Genomic DNA, 19,690 nt, shown 5'->3' with positions numbered 1-19,690 from the left:
CATTATGAAACTACTCCATGGTATGATTCACGGGACAAACAGACATTAAGCGGATGGTTGGTGGAACGGGAAGGGATTAAACTGCTGCACAGAAGAAGGCAAGTGAATAATGAAGCACGGCGAAAATGTAAAACGAAAAAATAATGCTTAGGTTTTGTGCCACTCGTTTTAATTAAGATCGTAGACCGTGCTGGAGAAAGGTTTATGCCGCATAATGAGAAGTAAAACACAAAGTATTTAAACAGAACAAGAAATAGAATCAAATGAAACGAGTACAAAAATATGCGACACTGAAACAGGACCAGCGCGTAACTCTTTGGTGATAAAAATATTTTATTTTCATTCGAATTCTACTTCGCCTGACAATAAACAGAGAAAAGGATACACTAAAACATCATCAAAACTGCATGTGCATTAGTTGCATTATGAACTATCGCAGGCTATTATTTAGAATGCTAAATAAGCGTTGTCCTGCTTCTCGTTCAACTTGCAGGACACACAGTGAAGATTTAGTTTTTGCTTGTTTGTGAGGTCCAGCATCCCGCTCCTCGCATTCCGTATCCCTGCTTTGCACACCACTTGGTTCACCCCTTTATCTTGTGGGATCTGTTTTCTGTGTATTCTAATTATAAATTTTTAATTATCTGGAAAAGATTAAAGATGCACAAGAAAAGTTATTATCCTTTTTATAATTAATTTTCTTTTGTGCTTTGTGAAAGTAGAGGAAGCCACCGTATGCTACTTTGGGTGTCCGGCATTTTGGCTCGCGCTTCAACTTAATGTACAGGGTGGCTTTTTGGTTTTGTTTTTATTTACCACAGTCACAGTTTTGTTTATCACTTTCTAATTTGGCGGACCGATGTGCTGCATATTATAGTGTAATCGTTTCGTTTGATGATAGAGTTTTTTGGCGGATCGAAATGCTCTTTCTCTTTGCCTTTAGGTTGTGTAGCACTCGATTTTAAGTAATATATTTTAAGTGCATAGATAGCAGAGCGGCACCAGTAACTCGCAAAAAAGAACTGGTATAAAATCACATCTAAATCATAATCACATACGCAGGATTTACTTTCCTTTTATAGGTATAGCAATAATGAACGGAAGCCATGAACATTTTTAGATTTTTTAGTATTAAGCCGAGGGGAAAAATCCGTACAAATTAAAATGTTTTCATTAAAAGATTAAATGAAAACCTACAAATGTCGTTTCTATAGAGCTGTCACAGAAGAATACTCAAATGGTAGCAAAGTAGCTCAAGCACTGAGAAAAGAGAGCGCACTGATCCAAGAGCGCTCATAACAGCGTCTGTCGCTAGGCGCACTATGATGTTCGCTAAGTTAGCAACCGCCAAGAGCCTCGTGAGTATGGTCCTCGGGTCAGTTGTTCATTCCCTTATACTATTCTTAACCATACATTAACCTTACTTAACCTTAGTCTTTAAAGGGTTTAGTATAGCGAAAGGTTCAGCTGATGAACGGTTGAAAAAACGTAGGGATAGGTATTCCATAATTTTTGTGAGTGATTTTTCTCCCGCCATCCAGTATAAATCTGCGTTCCGTGTGAAGTGGCGTTCATAAATTGTCATACGTAACAGTTTCTTTAGCTTCACTCAGAGTTCTTTCGGATTAGTTATTGCACATGAATATCACACTGGATTCGCATAAACGACGAACGATTTGTTGGGGCGGCACTTAAGTCATAAGTTCCAAACAATAAATTACTGGCCTTTTTTTCTGTTGAAATGTCGCCTATATTAATTCATCCCTAACATTGACCATGCAATTATTAGATAGGGATAGATTTTCCTCTTCAACTTGATCTAGAAAATTGCGATCGGACGGTACTAGGACACACTTAGGTTGGCTACTTGGGGAGATCTCTTAGAATGCCCAAACGCTCCTTTTTTCAGTACTCGCTTCGAGTAGCCTTCGAGGGCCATCTTTGTGGTACTTTTTGGACTTTTACTACTATTTGGAGCAATTATTGGAAGACTCCTTATACTACAAATCACATTGGACAATGCCATTCCTGTAGAAAATAAAACGAGAAGTGACGACCTTTTTATTGGTTGTGAACCGCAACTTCTGTTGAATGTTCAAGGGGCTTAAAATGGTAGGATAGCCACTCTATCAGGTATCTCAGGTATCTTACCGATGGACACCATGAGACTGCACTCAAAGGAGGAACCAGTGATCTTTCAAAGCATTGGTTTAGTTTTACAGAAGATTGATTTTTTTTTTACTATTCAGTTGCGAACGTTCAGGTGACTCTGTATCCTACATTTAAGCTAAATTAGTTTTCTATCATTTATCGTCTTCAAAGGTGCGATCACTCATCTGCAGATTACCCCTGCGTAAATCAGTGTTTCTTAGCATGCACACTAGTGGTGCTACCATCATTTTTGTGTTTGCTACGTCAATGTCCAACCCTAGGTTTAATGCCACCTGCTCGATCCTTTGGCTGGCTCTTGCTGTATAGGAGAGCCTCAAACCTATTATGTTTATGACATCAGTGTATGTCAAGATCTTTGACTCATTGAAGATGGTCCCCGAGGATTCATTTGAGTCATCTAAGATATCTGAGTCGCGGATGGCCCTCTCTACCACCAGATTGAAAACAATAGTAGTAAAGGACGAATGAGAATATTCCATCCACCTTCACGTGACATATGATGTTCGATATACTCGTGTAATTTTAATCATTTAAGTCAATGTAGGGATAATATAAATCCAGCTGCTGCTCCACCTACTACTCCAGAAATGCCAAATTTATCTATATTTTGTCCTGACACTTTTCGCGGTCATCCAGGTGCTGCTTCAGGTGATTAACGAATTCTCTTCGTTGTGTACCAACACACTCTCGTTCTTCACAAATACCACAGATAAAATGACAGAGCAATTCGTTTAGCAAGTGATTCTTTCGCGTCCACGAATACACGCGTTGAATTTGTTTTACAGTTCAACTTCTGCTACTGCTGCACACTGATTTATTCTTTTTAATTAATGATAAAAATGCTATTAAAAAAAAGAAACGATTCTCTACCAACACCACATACCCCAGTCATCGTCCCCACCGTTCACACCGTGAATGTCAATGGTTTTTCGAAAACAAAAAATGAGATACAACCATTTTTTCGTTTAATCCTAGCAATGGCTTCCAATTCATTGCACAAAAAAAAAGAATCGTTATTTAGGACGGTGGTACAGGCATCGCGATGGGGACAAAGGTACAGTGGCGAAAAAAGGGCAAAGTTGCAGGAGACCTGCTCTATTACAATTATTATTTAATTAAATTCATTAAAAATATTTTCCCATTTCTCATGCCCCATCGTCCTTCATTTACACGCTTTTAACTACCATCACCATCACCATCGAAGCCGAGTGCGATAGTGGGAATCTATTCGTGTATGCATGGTTTAGTTCTTTCCTACTCCTACAATCGGTGCGTTTATCTATTTTCTTTGTTAACGTGTATGTGTGGAGTGCCGTGTATTAAATAATGTATATACATCAACCACAAATTTGTTGGAGAAAGTAGGAAAAAAAACACAACGTTTTTAACAATTGTTTTTGTTTCCAAACTCAACTTTTTTATGATGTATAAGTTATATCTATTTTGTTACATGGACCGGTGTGTCAGTCGGTCTTCTCATGCCATGACCTGGGTTCAAATCCCACGTATATCATTCCCCCAAAGAGAGGATTTTCTATACAAAAACGTGTTACCAATAAGTCTAGTAAGTCACCGGATGCCCGGCGTGACCCCTAGCCGGTCGTTAAGCAAAGAATAAGAAGATGAAGATCTTCAGAACAAATTAGCAACTTGGCCAGTTTTTATTGAATAAATGCTTGAGGCTTAGGACATAGATTAGGTCATTTAGCAACAGAAATAAACAATGGCGGGTTGAATGATGCGCGGACTGAGCGTTCAGCGGTCGTTGCTCCTCGAGTTATGAATATTCAATATAATAAGGGCCCCGAACTTTCACGCGGCTTAAGGGTTTATTTCTATACAGTAATTTTAAAATGAATTAAATCAGAATGCTAGACTCCTGTACAAAAAAATTAAAAAAAAAACTCAACCATAGATCATCTTGATCTGCAGCCAACTAAAGTTTTGTCCCATGTTGAGGTGTCATATTTCCTAACCTAACAGATTCCTAATTATCCTCCGATACCAATACACAATACTTTCGCACTTTCTTTTGTTAGGCCTTCTTCTTCTTCTTGTTGGCTTAACGACCTCTAAGGTCATACCGGCCATCGAGAAATGGTTTACTAGACTTGTCGATACCACTTAGTTGGTTAGTCAGTCCTCACTACAGGGGGACGGTCCGCGGATGGGATATGAACCCCGGTCCTGTCGTTTGAAGACCGGCGCCGCTGTCGCCTACACCACCGGGAGGACATTCTTTGCCAGGCCCATTTTTTCCAAAATCACTTTCAGATCACTTAATAAATGTAATGTAATGAAAAGTTATTATAATAAAAGCACGATAGCTAGTTTAAAGAGTAAAAAAGGAGAGACAAAATAAGGTCAATGATTTCTTCAATGAGCAAAAAAAAAACTCATTAAAGGTCACGCTGGCCAATGGCCTACTAGACTTGCCAATTACCAAGTAGTTGGATAGTCATGTCCTCACTAAGGAGGGACGGTCCGGATGGGATTTGATGCCCGGTTCCGCAATTTGAAGACCGGCGCCGCAGTTGCCTACACTACCGAGTCGCCCCTAAAACCTATTTTACACTTATTTACTCACAAAAAGACAATTTTACACTTATTTACTAAGTAATAATTAGCCCTAGTTACGAAAGGCCTGTTCGTATTGCTGGCTAACTAACCTAACTAATAACCTTTTTTCACGATAATTAAAAACAAATCTTTTTAAATTACGTTTTTTAAGGTAACATTCTTCGCTAAATCCTTTCCGTTACTTATTACCCGGCGTTTAATAACAATCCGATTTTTACATTGCATTCTAATTGGTTTTAATTATTCGACATTAAAGTTCTACTGTTGTAATAATTAAACTCGATATCAAACCTTACATAAACGAATGTTTACACCATAGCTTAATCATTAATTTAAAAAAAGGGAACCACCAAGACCCTACGCTACACGCACGGAAGTCACCCTTCACCACAAGCCATAATTTGCCACCGGTCAATTAAACAAACCTCCTGTCCTGTTTGTTTTTAATTATAAGCTTATAAGTTGTTCAAACAAAATTAAAGCGCATACAACTAGTTGGATGTTTGATTTGACCTCATCATACAGGGAATGTCTTGTTTATGGTGGCGAGGTTCGCTACAACAGCCCGAAAAAAAAAGCAACTCATAAACTACTCCCGGTCAAATTGCTTGAGATTCAGTCAGCGAAGAGCATTTAGCATAGAGAGCCAAAGAGGAGTAAACAAAAACAAAAAGAAACAACAACGTCCTAAGGGCATGTGAGTGGTCCTGCGTCATATTTTGCAGTGGTTTGTGATACCCGCTTTGTGTTGAAAGCCATAACACGATCTCAATCATAGATAACAATGCAGTTACACATTTTAAAATAGTTCATACTTTGAAGCATCTGCTCTTTTTCGCCCTGCGTCTTCTCTGCGGTGCTGTGCTTAGGATGGTCTTCAGCCGCAAGCCACGGATCGTTTCGCGTGCCGAGGCATCAATAGTTTGGCCGTTCCATCCTGGCGAAGCATGACCATACGATGGTTTAATCAAAATTATGCACTGTGCATGCTTCGCCTACCGCACAGCGTGAAAATCAAAGTTAATATACACCTTTTCAACTAGAAACCAATTGTCTGCTTTCGAAAAACAAATCGTTCCAAACTGAAAGTGGAGAACGAGGAAATTATTATGTGCCATATTTTAACTATCTTTTTGCCCCATGCCAAGGCCCCATGCCTTTGAAAAATATATTTTTGAAATATTTTTAAATTTTAAGTTTTTTTTTTGTTCCATATGAACTGTACCCAAGTAACCAATGTAGGGTCAGGATAATATTTTAAAATGTATTTATCGTTTCGCTTCCGATGCCCCACACGTCCACACTAGAACCAACGAGAAAGTGATTGTGTAGCACACTCGTGATATGAGCTCTTGTCCGTCTTAGGTTCGATGTCGGTCTTAGGTTCGATGAAGATAATGCCATTTTGGGTGGAAAGCATCGTGTAACTACAAATGCAAATAAGGATAAGATAACCAATCGCGCTGTAACACACACCAAAATGATATCATGACACATTGTGTGGAATGTACAATTTTAATCAAGTTTGGTCACATAACTAGGGAATCTTCTGTTGCTCAGATAAAATGTTATATGTTCGATGATTTGTTTTATAATAGAGTTCAAGAGTGTCTTTTGGTACATTAGTAATTTTTTTTTGAAGTAACTGACTAGTGTCAGTGTAGTCAATTGCCCATAGTTCTGGAAACTAAACTAAACAAAATTGACATCGTCTCTTGAGCCCAACATTTCAAAAGTGAGTCATAGATTCTTCGCTCTAAAGCTAGTTCAAAAGATAGGTTTAAATAATGAGTTCAGGCTATGCTAACGGCCAAACGTTTAATCGAATTAATCAAATAATTCTAAGGTTTTACAAAATATGTTTAATATGTCTCAGGGGAAGAAGTGGCAAGATAACTGAGGGACACAAGTAGAAAAAATAGGAAAGAATTTATCAAGTTCACGCGTAAAATTAACACAGAAACATGAAATCGTTTTTCGTTTATTCGTAAATTAACGTTATCTGACATAATTTACCCTCATAATGGTTAAAAACACAAACAATTCCAGGAATCGTCAATATGAATGTCTTAAACTGTTTCTAATCTGATCAACTGTCATATTCGTATCAACTACATTACTGAGTGACTAGGACGTCATCATCCTTTGTGTGATTGGTTCACTAGCGATGTGTTTGGTAGATCTAAATTCAGCCCTTAAAAGCGGTCTTTGTTGTTTCAGTCTGCCTGGAGCTAAGAAGTTTATTTAGTTAACGATGAATTGAGCGTCAGTAATTATTAAAATGGTCTTATCGAGCCAGACACACTAAGCAGCTATTCTTTAATATTCTTAAGATTCAAATAAAAAAGCAAGCATCTAGTCCGGTAACTAGTACAAGAGACATTACTGGATCAAGGTTTATTAAACTTAATTACTCAGAGTCTCTACTAATGCTACAAAGCACTACTATGTCTCGACAATTTAGCCATAGAAACCAACAATTTAGTACATAATAATACAGAAAAACAAATTCTGAACATGTTTTTGTGCAATAATTATAAAAGCAGCTACTGCATTGCAACTAATTCCACCCATCCGCTATGCCACTGGTGCATTTGTCACCAGTCCGATCAACTCGCAGAGGAGGGACCTCTGTGAAAGCGGTCTCCTTCCTATGGAACATATCATCAGCAACCGACTAGTGGAAGCTGCAGCTCGGATCCTTGAGAAAGGACTCGACGTAACTGCACTCATCACCGGAGCAAACGCAGAACTACAAACACTCACCAACCAACAGCTACCAGCGATCATCCAATCCACCCGCCGGGGGATTCGTCCCTGGCATCTCCGTACACCTGCCATAGACTGGGAACTTATAAGCTCTCTCCGGGGAACCGGAAAAAGCAGCCACATCACCAATAGCACCTTTACTCACTCAATACAGATTAAATACAAACATTTTCATCATATCTTTACAAACTCAGGCTTCGTTCATCTGGACTCAGCCGGCCTTGGGATCCACTCCACCACGGACAACTGCGCCATCAAACTTCCTAATCACACCTCCATCTTTTCCGCCGAAGCAATAGCAATTCAACTAGCCGCCGACGAAGGACTGCAAACTGACCGACCGAACGTCATCTTCAGCGACAGTGCTAGTGTTCTGGCTGCCCTGGAACACGGCACCTCCAAAGATCCCCACATCCTGCTCCTAGACTCGATACCTGAATCCCCGACAATCGTTTTCTGTTGGATTCCGGGTCATTCCGAAATCAACTGAAACGAGAAAGCCGACCAACTTGCCAACGATGGTCGGCTCCGTCCTGACGAACCATACAACACCTTTTCACGCCGTGATGCCATCCGCTTCACCAACACCATCATCTCCCAACACTGGAACTCCACATGGCACAACGTAGACCTCAGCAACAAACTCCGTTCTATCAAGCACAACACCTCCTCATGGGAAGATACCGAATCCAGCCACATCCAACGAGTCCTTTCCCGCCTTCGTATAGGTCATACCCGCCTTACACACTCCTACCTGCAGCTTCTGTGGTGTTGACATCACCGTCCGCCACATCCTCACCGATTGCCATGAATACACAACACACCGAGCCACCTGCCTACTAGAAACTGATTTCACGACAATCCTATCACCCGACAAACTCCAGCAGAACCGCCTCATTAGATTTTTACGGATTAGTAATTTATATTTAAAAAAACAATAGTTTAAACTTATCCCATACCATATGCCATAATCGCAATAGTTTTCCATAATATTTAAGCCACATATATGATAGTTTTGTATTAGATTAAACCATTTTTTTATACAGAAGAGAGGCGAATGTAATCTCTAATACTCAAAGACTATCTTCTTCTTGGCGTAACGACCTCTAAGGTCATGCCGGCCATCGGAATGGCTTTCTAGTCTGCCGATACCACGTAGTTGGTTAGTTAGACCTCACTACGGGGGACGGTCCGGATGGGATTTGAACCCCGGTCCTGCCGTTTGAAGACCGGCGCCGCTGTCGCCTACACCACCGGGCCGCCCCTTCAACCACTCAAAGACTATAAATAAACGAAAAAAACTAATTCCACCGATAAGGCATTTAAAACCACCCAAAAAAATTTCGCATTAAAATTACGAGCTGAGTAATTGTAATGAAAATCATATATTTTTAGCATCACAACTAATAACCAAAACAAAACGAAGACGAAGACCTGGTAAACTGGTAAAGAGATAAAGTAAAAATCGAATCAAAATTTACGTTCCGGTCGCTGAAGCCGTAAGTAGGCTAGTTGATACAGGATAGCAGCACTGCAACATTCAACTGCAGTAGGCAGTAAAGAATACAGCTTATTTCGGAACCCCGTGCTGATGGAATATCAACGGGGTAACGTAACGTTCAATCGCGTTTTATAGACATTTTGGTTTTACCACTACAATCTTTTGGAAGCAGGCACAATAACCGCACTCCACCAGATGTCACTTATATTTTCTTGATGACACAAACATTGAGCCAACCGGCAATACCTTCGGTTATTTGTAATGCTCCATTTATTGTCACAGGCGTGATATTAAACTCGTAACCGAGTTTACGGTGCATTGCCGATATCGTGCGTAAATTACTTCCATCCATTACACAAGCACTTCCATTCAATACTATTTATGTGAGTGTGTGTGTGTGTGTCTTTTTTTTACACTTCTTGCCTATTGTTTTGCTTCGTCATTTAAAAAAAAAGAAGGAAACAAACGAACGGTTCTTCGTGTCAATGATCGAAGTACGCGATCCATTTTGATCACGGCAGGATAATCATATATTTTACGGCTGCTTTGATGACGGAAGAAAATTTTATATCCTCATTATTATTATGCAGATTGTTGCCGATTTGCTCTGGTTTCGACTACAAATATTTGTGGCTTGAAATAGTCAAATTAAAAAAAAATTAATAAAAAAAATCGATTTCAATGGTTGTTTTTTGACAATAGGAGCAGGAATAAGTTTCTGCACTAGAAAGTTTTTACTTATTTTGTAAATAGATATCTTATTTTAGGCATCTAATCTGTTCGGCTTTAAAATTTGATAGAAAGCAACAAAAACGAAATGATGAGCCATTAAGTCGTTCCTATTAACACCTCTCCTAGTCATACTTAGTGTTAAAAACGTGATGTACTGCATAAATCATAGAACATAAATGTAAAACATACAAAAACTGTCAAAAGCAACACGACGGGAGAGTTGTTAAAACAAGGAAGGATTCGATTTGAAGTGGGGGATTTTTTATTTTACCTGTAAATTACTAACTTGCCTCCGAATATGCGCCAAGCTAGAAGGATTACAGGCCATGCTGGCAAACACCAACCGCTCTTCGTAGTCATATTCGCATAGGATTTTATTATCACATAAATAGAAACGATCGCCAACACAGAATCTGGAACGAAAGCGGGAACAAGCCAGACAAACGGAAGAAAAACGGTGTTTCGTTAGCATCGGAGGGTGTAGGGAATGGGTGGTTCCACGGAACGTCCTTACCTATGATTGCACTGTTGGCACGCGAAGCACTCCAGATGATAGACATTGTTTTTGGCGCGCATTACCATCTCGAAGGCCGGTATCACCTTGTTGCAAGCGGCACAGTAGCCAGTCGTGCCGAATAGTCTAAGATAGTCTCGCTTACATAGAATTAGATTCGCTTTAGTATACAATGTTGAGCCGACCTCGCCCAGCCGGCAATCACAGCACCCGCACTTGAGGCAATCTTCGTGCCAGAAGATATCGAGTGCTTTCAATAGAAAGCGCTCGGTTATACGCTTCCCGCAGCCGGCACAGTCCTTGGCTAAACCGGTCGCAGCGACCAGGTTGGGCGTGGATGAGACCGATGATTGGATCGTGGTGGCCGGTGCGGTAGGTGTAACTGTCGTGTGTCCCATGGTTGTTGCTGACACGCTGCCGGAATGTAGTGTCCGATTCGGTTGTACATTGATTGTGTGGTCGTTGATTGATTCCACTGTAAGAATATAAGGTAATTAAGACTGTTTACATTATTTATTCAGATATAGAGCGGGCGACAGTGTACCGTTAGGTTTCTGAAAAATTATATAGTAAGTATTTGAATAGTGTTATCCTTACGATTATCAGTCAGTAAAAGAAGAATAGCTTTTTGCATTGCTTGAACTCCACACATTCCCCATTTGCCGCAAAAAGTTCCGATACGGACACTGGATGCTGAACCTTTTCTCCCCAATTCCAGCAACAATTGCAGTACCATCTATGCACAAAATCTCTGTACCATGTGTGCAGAACCGTCCCATTTAAACATGCATTAACTTTAACCTGGCCGAAGAAATCCTTCGCCGAGCAAAATGCTTACAAGCGAATAATTGCAAGCCCAGTTTCCAATCTTCTGGACGTTACGTACGTATCCGGTTCCGGCTGTTGTTGTGCAGGATATGGAGAGGTTAAGTGCGTGTGTCACACAATCTTTATCTCTTCCATCCTCCTCCTTTTAGCAAATACAATCAGAATTTCACTTTGAGACGACGACCAACCGACCGACCGACCGACCATCACAGTACAATTGCGACATCCTTTTTCCGTTCATCCGGTGGTGGTACCACAGTATCGGACCGAAAATCAATTTCTACCATCCTGAATTCGATTCGGTTATGGTGCGCACGGCTTTTCCCCTGGCACTTACTGCCATTCCTTCGCCACCGTCTCGCCACACAAATTCATAAATGTAGATAAACTTTTTCAATCAGCAGAAATATGATTGCAATTTTTATTACGACCTGATCCGTTTTCTGGTTCCTCCCGCATTTTTTTTTTTTTTTGTAACGTGTTCTAGGGATCTATTTCGTTGCGCTTGTTTATACCGATCCGAGTGTGTTTAAGGATGAGATGATTGTAAATTGCCGACTGAGAGTGAGTAAGAGAAAAAGAAGTTTGGAATCAAAGGAAAAGACCGATGATACACGAATTTCGTATGTCACGTAAATAGAGCACTCGAGGAACTTGTTTGTTTGCCTGATGTAATCGATTCGGTTTTGTAGCCTCAAACAGCAAAGGAAAGGTTAAAAATTGCTTATAATTGTAGCTGAGGAAGTATGTGAAAATGGCGGAATTAGGTTCCACACAAGTGAATGGCCATAGTACAAAAAACCGCAAAACAATAAAATCGAGATCGATACCAACTCGATCGTCTGTTTGGAAGCGGATATGATACACACACGCAATAAATGCCAAAATCTGTATTTTGGGATGCAGAATTCGGGTACGAACGAAAGGAAATAAATAACAATTAATGATAATCCTCTCGTATCTTGTGTAACAGGTAGAGTCGTCCAATGGAACGGCTTCTGCGACCAACCAAGCACAGATAAGCGCACACAACATCCATGAAATTAATTTTACCAACTAAAAAGTGTTATCAGTTCCCTTGGTTTTGTTCAGTTCCTTTCCAACAAGTGGGTTTTATGAGATATGCAGAGAAATGTTTTAGATTCATTAAAATCGTTATTATTCCAATTGGATGTTGTTGCAGGTTGATGATAGTCCGCAAAGGGACACAACAATCCAACATCTGGACTTGTTGCGATACAGCTGGTGGAGAGTGTAGACACTTTACTACCGCATTTTAAACAGCGGAATACAGTTTAACAACAAATGTGCCGTCTTCTAATGATCGGTGGCAGATGATGATGCGACTGTTGTTGTTTTATGCGTATTTGTATTTATTTTTGTATATTTCTCCATTTTATAAACACTTTTGTTGCAATACATTATCGTCGCTTGGCGCTCTTTCTGTTGCAAAAGAATGGAAGATGCAGATGAATTCTGTTATTGGATTCCGTTTCGGGTGAAATTATTTAATTAAAATCACGTCAAGTGCATGCCGATGTCAAAACGTCGCTATTTTATAATGATTAAAGAGAAAAGTAATTAGCATTAATTGCATCCTGGCCAATGAATATGTAATTAGGGTAGAGGATGTTTTGTATTCATTAATTAGCATCTTATATGTTGCTGCAAAAGTTTCCTTCACCCGTTCTGCTCTTTTTTTTCCTATGCGTGTAGACTTGGGAGTTAGATCAGAATTCATTTTCGGCCTTTCACCCGTTGCTTTCGTTGGTTGGTGCTTCATTTTCGGTCTTTCGTATAATGTCGTTGCGTTCGCATTTTTGTACTAGTACAAGGGTATAGTTTGCGGGTCTGTGGTTTTGGAAATGTCCCACTTTGTGCTCGTTTTAATTATGCTTCTTGAGGCATTGCACAAAAAGAAAATTTCTTTTCGAACTTTGCAGAACATGGTTACATGATTTAAAAGGAAGATGCACTTGAGAGTCTCTTGTGCTTCACTGTTTTTTTTTTTTTTCAGGAGACATTTATGAGTGATAGTTCTTAAGTAATACCATTATCAGGTGCATTTGGCTATAACGAACGACCAGTATGCTTCCCGGTACATGCGTTAGTATTTATTATCTAAGAAATTAATTAGCGATGGGAGTTTCTGCCAATCTTTTTCCTGCCTCAGGCACCAACAGGACCACCACCATCAAATGCTATGTGTTCTGCAAATATGTCCATTGCGATGTGATACAGTGGTGGGGCGTTTTGTGTGTTTGTTGGAATGTTGTAAAATTTGGTTTTCCAGTTTCTTCCGACCGGCGATGTTTGCTTTGTGTTTCTTCGCATACTTTATGTATATGTATATTTCGGGAATCATTTCAGCAAAACCGAGCGCACAGCTGGCTTGCTGGCATTTCTTCCGCCATAATCGTCTGTAAGCCGGTGGAAATGGTACGGTACAGGTTCTATAAATTTTAATTAGGCTAACGTTAGCAATTATTGGGATAACTTTGGTCCGTAGCAGGGGATTATTGTTGCTGACGTTGGGGCTAGCACGCCTAGGGACAAGGGAGGAAATATAGTCGACTGGCTGGTGTTTGCACTAGCTGTGCATAGAGAGTTTGCTAATTGACTACAAATTGTTCGTAAAAATGATGACGTAGCAATTTACTTCGTCTTTGCAACATGCCACGATTTGCCACTGGTACAACCATCAACTTGTGCTAATAATCGATATTGTTATACTTATATTTACTTGAAGATTAGATTAAAAACCATTCCCTTTCACTAGCAACAATCTTGACGGTTAAATGAGTATCGATCAGTGTGGTGGAGAGTTTGATGTAGTTTATTTATTTATTAATTGATCCTTGAAATGTTCTCCATCCTGTTTGGGAATACTACCTCAAGATAACTAATCCAGCGTACTAACCCGGTCGATAGCGAGTAACAGGTTAAATATAGTTTTTACAGGAATATACATTAAAGTACGGCAGGACCGGGGTTCAAATTCCATCCGGACAGTCCTCCCGTAGTGAGGACTGACTTTCCAACTACGTGTTATCGGAGACTCTAGTAAGCCATTCGATGGCCGACGTGAACTCTAAAGTCGTTAAGCCAAGAAGAAGAAGACATGAATATATTAATATTACAAGATATTGGCCATAATGGCGATGCAGTTTAAGCATCAAAGCATCTCATTGCGCGAGAGTTCAAGTAGAAACAGGTCATCAAACTATGTTTAAGTACTCCATCACCGGTCAAACATGAACTAGAGAACACTACAACGTCTTTACATTCATGAAATTGGTAAGGACCCGTTGAAGCAGCAACTCATTTAAAATGCCAGAGCATGCACATATTGATCTTGACAGGAGGGATTATCATATTGACCAATCCGTAAGAAACTGATCTAGATTTGGAAGTCCAAAACTACCGAGTTGACCGTCTTGACATAAAATCGTGTTGGTACATACTACATTGGCTTACTACTAAACTAAAAGTTCGAATAATTTGACAAAAGTGCACGGAGAAGTTGAGTCACGATAATTAGCAGTCTAACATTTGCAGACGTTTTTATCGATAGGCGTCAGCGATAATTGACAACATCGACTTGTCCCATTTATCGAAGAGATAGTTGAAAACTGTCAGAGAGGATCCAATTCCGAAACGGAATGTCAAACACTGACCAGGCTTTCACCATGCAGCAAATATTAAAGAAAACGGCAGAGCAGAAACTGCCCTCTTGCCATCTCTTTATTGATTTTACTGCTGCATATGACATTATGGCCTGGGTAAAAATATACGACGCATTAAGCTCTTTTGGAATCCATGCCAGGCTTACCAGGCTTGTAAGAATGACATTGACAATGAACTTCAGCACCTGAACATCTCGCAGCGAGCACACGATCGCCTCGACGGAGAATCTTAAGTATCTCGCAGTGGAACTCTGCCGTAAACAAGCATTAATCTGCCGGCAATTGCAAGCGGTCTGCAACAAGGCGTCTCGCTTAAAAAGCGTCTTGACCGCATTGATGCTGAACAAGCGTGGTCCTAGGAACAGTAGGAGAAAACCATTGTTGAATGTAGGCAACAGTATCATCAATGGCAACAGCAACAGTGTAGGCAACGAAACAAAGGTCGCATTGCATGAATGGCAAGCCCATTTCAAGTGTCATACGACGCCGCTCGTGTAGTCGCTAGCACCATCCCGCCGGTTCTACCGATGGAGCAAGTTATCCGCTACCATGATGAACATGCAGCTACAAGAGGTACGTCACCTGACATCTGAATGATACAGCGAGAGGAAACAAAGCAGCTTCGGCAACAGCAATGGATGCCATCAGGGACGAGACCAGCAGCACCAGAAATGAACACAAGGCTGCTAATTCCGGATACATCAACCTGGTTCAGCCGGAAGTAAGACTCCTCTATGGTCGAAGGATTCCTCTGCTACCATTTCGTCGAGAAACGCTGACTAGCCAACTGGCCACGATCCGCTAAGAAATGCATCAACGGCGTCGCACGTAGCTCATGATTATTTTTATTTCATGATCATTCTTGATTATTATCATGATGGACATGTAGATGTAATGCGCCCCGACAGCGAAACCTTGTAGGTGGTCCGCACTACCACTGGGGTTATTTGCCGACACTTCTAGCTAAAGAGGAATAAGGTAGACGAGAGGTGGGACACGAATCACCGATCCTAACAGCCACAAAGGGCCACCGACTCAACAGTAACAACTGTGGTCCTGGTGACAACGGAGACATTGGTGCGAACTTTTAGGACCAAACGCATACGCATACGCTGATAATATAGACAACAATGGTTTGAGACTCTCCTACAAAGCGGAAGCTGGACAAATCATGGAGCAAACGGCACTAAGCCTACGGTTGGATATGTGATCACTCCCTACAAGTCGGACAAAACATCATCTAGGATCAATCACCGACAACAACATAGATGGCCAGTAGTGAAAGAGCAATTGAGAAGCTCTACGTGGTATTGGTGATCATGAGAGTGGTACCGGACGACCCTGACCGTAAAGTCCTTTTAAGCTGTCCATACAGACAGAAAATGCATAGAAGGCCTAAATCGGCGCACAATGGCCAGGATAATAAAATGGCAGACGACGGCCCTAGTGGTATCGTTAATGGTTTGTGACAGGCCAAGGCACTGCGCTTCCTTTGCTGAATCTTTGAAATCTTTGCTAATAAACTACCCTTCGACGTGGCGCAGGTCATAAGAATCGGCGCACAGATACCGCCAGGACCCACAGAATAAGAAGATTTTTGGAAGTAAACGTCTCAAACGAATGACGACGCGTTGATGACCGGAATCACGAAACAAAGAGCTCCGTTTGGTATGTTACTAAGTGCAGTAGATTTCCATAACAAAACTGTCTTCGAAACAGCTAAAGCGTCTATCACCGATTCTTCTTATTTCAGTAACAGATTGTGCTATATTCCCGTATTGTGACATTATTATTATTATTTATTAACGTGTTGTCTGCCAATAGGCCACACTACACTCTTACACTCTACTTAAAATTATTTAACTCTAAACGTAGAGAAATGGGGAGGGAATTAAGTGCTAAAGGGAAGACCGCATACTGGAGCGTAAGGATGGAAGGGAGAGATGGAAATCGAACACAAGAGACGAGGAGTTAAACGAACGCAGTGCCCTCAAAAAAGGATCGTTGCGACCGGCAGACGTACGGCGCCTAGGGATAATCAAAGCGGGACGAATACGAAGGGAAAGGTTAGGGACATAGAACGGGATGGAACCAAGCAGAGAAGGAGCATCTATACAATTCAACAACAGGGAAGCGACAAAAAGTGTTTGGGAACGTGATCGACGGTCTTCGAGAGAGTCAAGACTCAGCAACTGACACCTTGACTCGTAACCGGGCAGGGTGGAGGTGGATCTTCCAAGGAATTTGCGAACCGCAAACCTGGTAAAAGACCTCTGCACCCCCTCGATTCGATCCATATGGATCCGAGCCGTTGGTGACCAGATTACTGAGCAATACTCCAGCAATGACCTGACCAGCGAACAGTACAGCGTTTTCAAACACAGAAGATTAGAGAAGTCACGAGCAATACGCTTCAGGATACCCAGTGTTTTCCAGGCTCTAGCAACCATAGAGTCGATGTGGGACGTTAGGGTAAGGCCACTATCGAGCCATACGCCTAAGTCCTTGACCAGCGAAACCCGGTTGACTAGGACCTGGTCCAGCGCATAAGGATAGAGGAAAGGAGTGCGGGAACGAGTAAACGAAATGATTTGACACTTCACAGGACAAAGGGTGAGAGAGTTATGACATGTATAAAGGAAGTAAGAATAAATCAAAACCTTAACAATAAACAATAAAGTCACACATTTGTGAAAGAAATTCTCATTAAATAAAAGCATAAATATTGTATCTGTCAAACGCAACGCCGCAATAATGCTGATCGAGATAGGACCAATTGCGGCATGTTACCCACTAATGATGCAGGCTGGGACGAATAACTGTTAGAAACAAACAGTTGTACAGGTGGTGAGAAAAAAAAAGCTATACCACATATATAACATTCAGTAAAATTCCTTTTCCTTCAAATAAAACAAAAAAATAGACCGCTGTTGACAGTGTGTTTGTGTATGAACGGGACACGGAAACTCGTATGAAATGAAAAGTGCAACAACAGCGAAACTTTCTCCGAACCGCTTTCCAATCAAACGGCTGCACCGCAGTATTGTGCTACGTTCGCAAACGTTCGTGATGTTGCAATTTGCAGAGCAAACGCTGCACTATGCTCAATTTCACCGGAATAGAAAATGCCACATATTTTGCACTATGTCTATCTTGCTTTTCTATGAAGGGAAAGAGTATGCTTCTAAACGGTATTCGAAGAGATTTGTGACATAATGTGAAGGTGTGTGGTATATGTGTGAGTGATAGATGAAATTGATCAAGAATGTTGGCACACTACTGGACTTTTAAATGCGAAGGAAATATTTACAACTCTCCTGCTTGTTGTACTCCTAAGTAAATGAAGAATGATACTTCCATACACATGACTTGGATTCTTAAGAGATAATTTTGTATGCTTATGAGCGAGCATTCAAGTATAAATCTTCAAATCTTCAAATCTTCAATATAATGGTCAAACCTCGATGGTCAAATGCAGAATTTATCAATTAGTAGCGTATAAAATTTGGTTTAAAATGTACGACGTAAACGACGAATATTTTTCACCTCCCTTCGTGGAGATGCACTGTACATCTCAAATAATTTGTTTGCTCAAACGTACACACTTTTCCTCAAATGGTATACCCTCGTTTTTGGAAAACACAGATAAGTTTAAAAAAAAAACTGCCAAGGATCGCTTCATAATCTTTCTAGCCGACGTAAAGAGTTTTTGGACTCTTTTTCCACTGCAATGCCAAGCAATCAGTGCACTTCTTTCGTGCCAAGTTGATGCTTAAAATGGGGCTCTTATTTTTATGCTTCGTTAAAGGATAGCTCAGGGCGCGTCTTTTGCGTGACTCTTCAACTGTCTCTCTATCCACCACTCGTGGCTGTTCGTTAGAGTTGTGTACATTTTTTATTCTCTCTTGCTCTCTCCAAATAGCAACAGCCCGACCAGATCGAGCCGCTCGCTGCTCCGCCCCGAGGGTATTTTTGTTTTAATGAGTTTGACCCTTCGGGAAGAGTTTTCAAAGTTAACTAGCACCATTAGTAAGTAACCATTCGGTTATTCGTATGAGCATTATACAGCTTCTAATTACTGTTACTCACTTGAATTTGGCCCCAGCTGCTGAAAGAGGCCCAATTTACGCTGCATACAATTTATTAGTACATACTACAGTACATTTCGGAGAAAAACCTTTCTCTTGTAGTGGTAAAATTATTAGGGATTTGTTAGATAACAATGCCGTATAATTAATTGCATAAAAAATATTTTTCTTGAGCTGTGTGATCCAAAACACACGATTGACAAGCAGTAATTCGTAGGTAGTCATTTCTATGTAAGTTTTTATTGAGTATGTTGTGGTAGTAGTGTTTGGGATAAAGTGATTATTACAATAATCAAGCCATAAAATATATTAAAAGAGCACATTTCATGTATGTATCTCGGTCAAGCATTAGTTACTAGTCCATCCATCCAAGATATCGCCATGCCATCGCGAGGCTTGGAAGAATCAATAAAAGTAATCAATGGAAAATGATAATCGCACTAATTAAAGATAATCCTTTCATATCCCTCTTGGGGTATAATGCTCATTACCACACGATAACGCTAATTTGCAAATACATTGCCATCCCAGGAGGAAGTCAATCCCTATTAAAACATTTAGCTGCATTGCTACATCGAAGAATCCATTCTTCGTCATTCATGAGTCACTTGGGTATTTGCCTGGTGTACGTTTTTGGACTCGGGTTATGACACGAGCCGGGTGGACACATTGTTTTAGCTTCACCCACGGCCGCACTGACTAGCTAGAGTTGCGATTGAATGCGAATAAACAGTGTAATTCCAGTTTTTATTCGTTACCATACTCGCTTTCCTTCAAAATTAATTAAATAAATGTGTTTATGCTTCTTGTTGGTTTTCGT

At 40.6% G+C, this 19,690-nt stretch overlaps 1 protein-coding gene across 1 annotated transcript in view; it reads right to left on the bottom strand.

Moving 5' to 3' along the window:
• The window catches only part of LOC126558421 (LIM/homeobox protein Lhx3-like), a 33,659-nt gene that overhangs the window by 554 nt on the left and 13,415 nt on the right, over positions 1 to 19,690 (bottom strand). The window contains exons 2-3 of the mRNA XM_050214433.1: positions 10,269 to 10,743; positions 10,026 to 10,167 (exon numbers count right to left, since the gene is read on the bottom strand). Of these exons, the coding sequence (XP_050070390.1) occupies positions 10,026 to 10,167; positions 10,269 to 10,743 (617 nt within the window). The remainder of the gene's footprint in view (positions 1 to 10,025; positions 10,168 to 10,268; positions 10,744 to 19,690) is intronic.

Source organism: Anopheles maculipalpis, chromosome 2RL, assembly GCF_943734695.1.
Source record: "Anopheles maculipalpis chromosome 2RL, idAnoMacuDA_375_x, whole genome shotgun sequence".
Lineage (NCBI taxonomy): Eukaryota > Metazoa > Arthropoda > Insecta > Diptera > Culicidae > Anopheles > Anopheles maculipalpis.
This window is presented reverse-complemented; position numbering and strand designations above follow the sequence as displayed.